The sequence below is a fragment of the Grampus griseus genome (genome assembly GCF_964374135.1).
Source record: "Grampus griseus genome assembly, chromosome: 13".
NCBI classification, from domain to species: Eukaryota; Metazoa; Chordata; class Mammalia; order Artiodactyla; family Delphinidae; genus Grampus; species Grampus griseus.
Window position 1 is genome coordinate 86407777 of NC_139007.1, and position 8203 is coordinate 86415979.

The 8203-nt window shown below is 46.8% G+C and overlaps 1 protein-coding gene across 1 annotated transcript; it reads left to right on the top strand.

Annotated features, from left to right (window-relative positions):
* Nucleotides 1-4392: 4392 nt before the first annotated feature.
* CCR6 (C-C motif chemokine receptor 6) lies at nt 4393-5861 on the top strand (the record flags this gene model as incomplete). Its single annotated transcript, XM_082669156.1, has 2 exons — nt 4393-4493; nt 4743-5861. Exons 1-2 carry the CDS (start codon nt 4485-4487, stop codon nt 5859-5861), a joined length of 1128 nt encoding a protein of 375 aa, XP_082525282.1. The 5' UTR covers nt 4393-4484.
* Between the last annotated feature and the right edge of the window lie 2342 nt (nt 5862-8203).

Here is an 8203-nt window from a genome sequence, read left to right on the forward strand (position 1 = left end):
CACTTTTTTAACAGTTCATGCCTTGAGCAATTTATACAAGAAAATCTCTTTCATTCCCAAGGGCATGAAGATTTTCTCCTATGTCTTCTTCTAGATGTTTTATGGTTTTAGCTCTCACATACAGCTCTATAACCTATTCTGAATTATTTTTTTGCCTACGGTGTGATATAGGGGTTTGGATCAACTTTTATACATGAATATCCAGTTGTTCGGGCACCATTTACTGAAAAGACCGTTTTTCCCACTAAACCTTGGTAGTTTAGTTAAAAATCTGTATTTATTCTGTTCTATTGATTTATGAATCTATCCTCTTGCCAATACCACAGTGTCATAATTGCTGTAGCTTACAGGAAGTCTTGAAATCAGGTATTGTGAGTCCTACAGTTTTGTTCTCTTTTTCAAAGTTGTTTTGGCTATTCTAAATCCCTTGACTTTCTTAATAAACTTTAGATTTACCTTGTCAGTTTCTACAAAAACCCTTGCCACAATTTTGATTTGGGTTTTGTTGTATCTGTAGATCAGTTTGGAGAGAACTGACATTTTAACAATATTGAATTGTTTAATCTACATATGACATATCTTTCCACTAAGTTAGATGATTTAATTTCTCTCAGCAGTGTTTTGTAGTTTTCAGGATATGGATACATCTTGGTGGATGTATTCATAAGTATTTCATTTCATGTTTTCTGATGCTATTACGATTTTTTTTTCAGTTTCAATTTCCAAATGTTGCCGGGGCATAGAATTACAATTGATTTGTGTCCATCATTGGTGTCCAGTCTGATGTTAATCCTAATCAGTGTATTATTATTATTATTATTATTATTATTTTTTGCTGCACCGTGAGGCATGTGGGATCTTAGTTCCCCAAGCAGGGATCGAACCCATGCCCCCTGCAGTGGAAGTGCGGATTCTTAACCACTGGACTGCCAGGGAAGTGCCCCAATCAATGTATTTTCATTTTACATATTGTGTATTTCATCTATAGGACCTTTCTTAGGTCTTTTTATATCTTTCATGACACTCCTCGTCACGTTTATGCCTTCCTCTACCTTCTTGATCACATGGAGTATATTTACAGTAGCTGTTGGCGCAAATTTTTGTGCTAATTCTATCATCTCTGTCATTTTTCCGTTTCACACTCTTCTGTTATTTTAAATGTCTGTGCTTTAGTCAGTTTGAGCTACTCTAACAAATTACCACAAATTGTTGTTTGTTGCTGAAACAACAAACATTTTAGTTCTCACGTTCTAGGGGTTGGGAAATCCAAGATCAAGGCCCCAGAGGATCCAGGTCTGATGAAACCTTGCTTCCTGGTCTGCAGTCTTCTCACTGTGTCCCCACGGGGTGCAGAGCAGAGAAGGGAAGCAAGCCCTGTGGTGTCTCTTCTTGTAAGGGCACGAATCCCATTGTGGGGGGAGGCCCCATCTCTACCTGCCATCACACTGGGGGTTCAGCTTCAGCATACACATTTTGGGGAGCTGCATTCAATCTACTGTGGTTTGGAAATTTTTGTTTGGGTGCCTGACATTATGAGTTTTACATGTTGAAGGCTGAATTTTGTTTATTTCTTTAAATAATTTTGGGCTTTCTTCTGGAAGGTGGTTGTATTATTGGAATCAGATGGATCATTTGAGACTTCCTCTCAGGCTGTGCTCTGGACGGCAGGTCCAGAGCAGCATTTAGGTCAGATTATTTTAACCCCGTTACTCCTAAGATGGCGCCCTCCTGAGGACGCTCCCAGGGCCCTGGGATGGGGAAGGTCATGGTTGCCACTGATGCCGAAACCCCGCCTGTCTTTACTGGTGCCGAGTAGAAATGCGGAGACAGAGTTTTGGGTGAAGTAGAAAAGAGTGCTTTTATTGCTTTGCCGGGCAAAGGGGGCCACAGCGGGCTAGTGCCCTCCCTTGAGAGGAGGGAAGGCTCCGTACTCTCGGGTGGGAGATCGGGCGGCAGACGAGGGTCGGGCGGCACATCCTTCTTGACTTCAGCAAAGTCTCAGAACCATCAAAGCTGGCGTCAGGGGGTCCCGGGATGGGCTCTGGCGGTCCTTGAGGCTATCGTGCCATGACCTTCTTTCTGGAATGAAAAAGGCTCACAAAGGGAGGGGTTGTTAGGGAGTGTTTTCTCCAAGAAGTAAACACCAGGTGCATAGTTCAATTCTAACCAGAAAACGATCATTTTCAAATGGCAGTTAAGCAAGAAGAAAAAGAAAAAAATATATATATATATATGTGGGGGAGAGTGGCTGGATGGGCTAAAAGAATAAAGTTTAACATGAGGGAGGCTATCGACTGATTTCTGTTGCAACAGCGATCTGGCCATGGGAGAGCTATTTCCAGCCTGGGAGGACACTGTGAGCCCCGCTGCCCATCCTTTCTGGTGGTTCTTCCCCCAGTCGCGTGTCGCTTCCCGTTAGGGACACCACTCTGCTGGTCTCCTCGTTTTTCTGTGTGAAGGGCCTCCTCTCCCAGCCGCCCGTTCTCCCTGAATTCTGGTCCCAGTCTCCTCAACTCAGCAAGAGGGCCATTCTCTGGGTTACCCCCCTGCTCTGCACTTGGGAACTGCTCCCCTTGAGAGCTGGGGGCTTCGCAGAGCTCAGACCATTGCCCACTTCACTGGTCTCCTGTCGGGGACCATAGTCCTGTGATGTCTGTAAACTGTGATTTATGCATTTTACAGGCTTTCTTGGTTGTTTAATGCGTAAGGTGCATTTGGTCTCTGTTAATCCATCATGGCTGGAAGCACAAGTCTTGAGTTTTGATTGATACGTTTAATCGGATAATCTGATCGACGGATCCACTTCCTCAATATGCTTTCGCAGCACAGAAGCTCTGTATTATGCATCTTCTGCATGCTCTGAAGTGCCCATTAGAACTCTACACTTGCAGGCAATTGCAAAAGTGCAGAGGGGAGCCCAGCCTCCCTGCAGTCCTGTGTGCACAGCAGGGACCAGAGCGGCAGCGAACACTCAGTGTCCAGGCATCCGGGAAGGAGTGGGTTCAGGCCACCTGATCTGTGATTGGGAAGCAACAGCGGGAGAATCAAATGATACAAGAAGTATGTTCAGAAAATCCTTCAGGGTGACCTCTGTGATCCACCGAATCCTTCCCCCAGATGTCAGTGTTGACTCTGGAGGTGGGGACTGACTTGGCGCAGGTAGATGGGTTATGGGACACATTTCTCCTTCCTGTCTGAGCCTCTGAGGCCCGCATTTCTGCTGTTCCTTCGTCTTCTTGACGTTGCTGGGCCACATGGCACGGGGGGAGCTGAAGGAGGAGAGTGAGTGTGCATTTCACAGGAATATCAGGATTCCAGGACAGGGATTTTGCCGGGGGTGCGGCTGGATAATAAAGCAGGATGATGAACAACACCAAGCAAAGAAGGATGAGTGAGTATGGGGAGAGCAAAGAATCCTTCCTTCCTTCCTGTTTGTTTCAAATGATAGATTTCAGAGTCCTGCGTGCTGAGACTCCAGCTCCATCCTTTCTTAGTCTCCTGGTGAATTTCTTGAGCCTGGACCCCGTGTCACCCCTCTTGGCGTTCCCAGCATGTCACATGGTCCATCAAGGTTGTTTGGACTGTAGTCAGGCTGACCCGGCCAGGCTGGTCACACCGTTTCACAAACACGCAGCGCTCAGTATTCCTTTTCAGCCAGAGCGGTCACCTGCAGGTGACCTGTTCTCCAAGGACCCAGAGTGGGCCTGTCCGCAGAGCCTTCCCTAACCACGCCGACCTGAACCTTCCTTCCCAAACTCTGGTTTCTGAGGAGTATGATGTGTTTGCCCCAGTAGATTAGTGGTCGTTAGCTAGACTGTCCATGGGACGTATCTGTGGCTTTTCAGGATTATATATATAAAACCATAAATATATACCCAGCCTTTAATATTATATATAATATTTTCAGGCTAGGACTATCAATTATAAGTATCCTAGCAACATCTACACTTCTATAGGTTTTGTTCAGTGGAATCTTGTGAATGTAATTAATTTGAATTTTGCAGAAGGTTTTTCTGCAGATCAGATCTGTGGTTTTGCTGATATCGCCCTTTTTTATGCTCTAGATCAGGGATGGGCAAATCACAGCCCATGGTACCATGTCTGGTCCGCCCACTCATTTGTGTAGCTGTCTGTAGCTGCCTTCACACTGCACCCGCAGATCTGAGTAGCTGTGTCAGAGACGACAGGACCTGAAGATCCTAAAATATTTACCATCTGGCCTTTTACAGAAAGAGGTTGCTGACACCAGCTCTAAATGAATATTTCTGTGTAAAATAGTGCGCTGTGCACTCTTGGTGTTGAAATGGGAAGAAATCTATTTCCTTAATTCTCTGGCTCTCTGAGAATACTTAGCTGTAATGCATTTTGCTTTCTTTCCTCCTTAGATTCACTTCTCTCCTATTCTCTCCGCTGAGCCAGAGGAGTTGAAAATCCACTCCCCTTCTAGTCCAGGCCCGGACTCTCTGCCCAGATCAAGCACCACCATGAGAGAGGTGAGCATCTTTTTTTTTTTTTTTTTTTTTTCAGAGTGGCTAAACCATTTTATTTTCCCACCAGTGACATGATATAATTTTTCTACGTACTCGCCAGCATTTGATGTTGTCACTATACTTTTTTTTTTAAACATCTTTATTGAGGTATAATTTGAGCATCTTTTTTATTTTGGTTGGGAGTATAATTTCGGTCAATCGTGCTCCTTGAAAATGACACTACTGCTAACTCTATCTTTGTTCACTTTCCAGGAACCCATGAATTCCACCAACATCTACGATGCCAATGAGGATTATTTTGGGTTGGCTAATAGTTCAGATTACTCACTCGATGTTGATAGCTTTCTATGTTCCTTGCAGGAGGTCAGAAAGTTCTCTGGGCTATTTGTGCCACTTGCTTACTCCTTGATATGTGTCTCTGGCCTCCTGGGCAATATTTTGGTGGTGGTCACCTTTGCTTTTTATAAGAAAGCCAAGTCCATGACAGACGTTTATCTCCTGAACATGGCCGTCGCAGACATCCTCTTCGTCCTTACCCTCCCGTTCTGGGCCGTCAACCACGCTACTGGTGAGTGGATATTCAGCAACGTCATGTGCAAACTGACCCGGGGCATCTACGCCATCAACTTTAACTGTGGGATGCTGCTCCTGACCTGCATCAGCCTGGACCGCTACATCGCCATCGTGCAGGCCACCAAGTCCTTCCGGCTCCGGTCCAGAGCCTTGGCCCACCACAGGATGATCTGTTTGGTCGTGTGGGTGGTGTCGATCTTCATCTCCAGCTCGACCTTCATGTTCAACCAGAAATACAAGCTGCAAGGCAGCGACGTCTGCGAGCCCAGGTACCACACCGTCTCCGAGCCAATCCGGTGGAAGCTGCTGGTGCTGGGACTGCAGCTCCTGTTCGGCTTCTTCATCCCGCTGGTGTTTATGATATTTTGCTACATGTTTATTGTCAAGACCTTAATTCAAGCTCAGAATTCCAAAAGGCACAGAGCCATCCGCGTGATCATAGCCGTGGTCCTTGTCTTTCTGGCTTGCCAGATCCCACATAACATGGTGCTTCTCGTGACCGCCGTCAACCTGGGCAGGACGGACCGCTCGTGCAGCAGCGAGAGGCTGCTGGGCTACACCAGGAACGTCACCGAGGTCCTGGCTTTCCTGCACTGCTGCCTCAACCCGGTGCTCTATGCCTTCGTCGGTCAGAAGTTTAGAAGCTACTTTCTGAAGATCACGAAGGACCTGTGGTGCGTGAAGAGGAGGCAGAAGTCGCTGGGCTTCTTGTGCTCCCGGCTGCACTCGGACACCCTCACCTCCCGGCAGAACAGCGAGACCGCGGACAACGACAGCCCGTCCTCCTTCACCATGTGACGCCCCCCAGGCTCGGCGCGGACGGGCTAACAGGCAGGACAAAAACGCATGGGGCGTGTGGACATGAAGCCAAAGCGAGGGGGGTCTTTCCTGCAAGGTCAGGGCTGCACGCGCTCGGGGTGCCAGCAGGCATCGACGGGCAGCATCCCCCAAACTCATTTGACGGGGATGCTCTGTGCCCCCGTCCCTGCTGGCTGGCATTCGGCAAAACAGGCTTTGGGAAATGCTGAATGAAAATGAATTGCTGACAAACGTGAACACTTTCAGGAATATTCACGAAGCAGCCCTAGACCACAATTTCTTCTGGTCGTCGCAAAACATCCCACGGCTTAAAAACCCAAAACGGATGGGCTTCCCTGGTGGCGCAGCGGTTGAGCGTCCGCCTGCCGATGCAGGGGACGCGGGTTCGTGCCCCGGTCCGGGAAGATCCCACATGCCGCGGAGCGGCTGGGCCCGTGAGCCATGGCCGCTGAGCCTGCGCGTCCGGAGCCTGGGCTCCGCAACGGGAGAGGCCACAACAGTGAGAGGCCCGCGTACCGCAAAAAAAAAAAAAAAAACAAAAAAAGGAGAAAACAAACGAATGCCGTCGTGTAACTCATTTCAGGCAGAAGGTTAAGCGTCTTTCCATCGCGGTGGTCACTGTTGGTGTCATAATAGCAAATGGGCTGGCGTGAGCTGTATCTCATTTCCCTGTGAAAGAGTGTGAGTTTTTTCTCATTTCTCAAGCATGAGCTCATAAAAAAGCAGAAGAAAAACAAGCTCAGAGACAGAAGAGGTGGCTGCATGAGCACTAGAGACACTTGTCACGGTGGATAAGGCAGCTGAGGTTGTAACCGGCCGTCAGGAAGTGTAAGTTTGCTTCATTTCCCTCTGTGACTGGAAATTCTCCTCTAAAAATCCATTAGACTGCATGCACTTAGCATACAGAAGGGGCTTAATAATTATTTGTTTAACAGAACACAATAAAATTGGAGCTTATAGTGCAGTTTAAAGAGTTAGTCGTTTAAATTTTTTTTTTTTAATAAATAGAGTGCTTTTTAAAAAAGAACCAGGAAACTTTACTGAGACAATAATGTAAGAACTTTTGTTCATTTCCATCATGGAGTTGAAGAAAGCTGTGTGGAGGGGACTCTGGCAGTGACGAGCTTCAAATTAGCTTCTCAGAGAGCTTGGATCACGTTGGCTTCTGCTGCAGTAAAGTGGTTTTACCTAAAGTCTGAGCTTAACTATGGAATCAGTTTTTAACAAATCTCTTTGCGTTAAAAGTTCATAGAACTCAAGTTTTGAAAGTGCTTTGTAAATATATGAACCTAAGTGGAAAAGCATCAACCCATCTTACAAAAACACAAACACGGGAATTCCCTGGCTGTCCAGTGGTTAGCACTCTGTGCTTTCACTGCTGAGGGCCCAGATTCGATCCCTGGTCGGGAAACTAAGATCCCACAAGCCTTGAGGTGTGACCAAACAAAACAAAACCAAACCAAACAAGCAAACAAAAAAACCCACCAATGCTTATTAGAAAAGTCCTGACATGAGCTGCAAAGATACTGATGTGTATTTAACGTGTTATCTGAAACTTGCTCTTGTTCTTACATGCTTCAGCTACAGCTCTACACGAAATTCAACATGATCTCTTAAGATCCAAAGCCTGTATTTTTAACACATGGTTTTGGCTTTGCAAAATAAAACTGTTCTGTGGGTGAAGTAGGAGTTGTCTTCCAGTCTCAGGGCTCCGACTGGGAGACCCTGTGTTCAGGGGTCCCACGTCCTTCAAATCTGTTAGCGTGTGACTTCAGAAATCAAAGCAGAGGAGGCGTTACTCAGATGCTTCTTTCGGTTTGACCAGAGCACTGATGAGATGTGTGAAAGCGTGTTTCAAAACTGGCACAGAAACCTCATGCTGACTCGGCGAAGCTGGAATCAAGGTCTTCTGCATCTCCGTCTCCAGAGGAGTGAAACTTGCTTCTTTATGCAATAACCCTGTTCAGATTTCAGCCATAGTGAATAAAGGTGTTTCTAAAATGGGCTACATATTTCATTTCATTAATGGCATCCTTTCTTCGTGCTGCCTTGGGCATCAGAACAGGTCATCAACAACCGTTTGGTGCTGCAGAGGCCGACGCCCCCGGGGACCCGGGGCTGCCGGGGTCTCTGCTCCTACACTAAAGGGCTCCGGACTGTTCCTTAACGGTTCCCGGGTCTCCTTTTCATCTATTTCTCGTATCTTCTCTCACTGTCAGGCTCTGGCTGGACCTTAAGTGTGTGCCTTTCGTCCCTCCTCTGACTCTTTGCAAACATCGTTCCACTGTGTTTGGGGATCATCTGTCTACACTTGTCAGGAC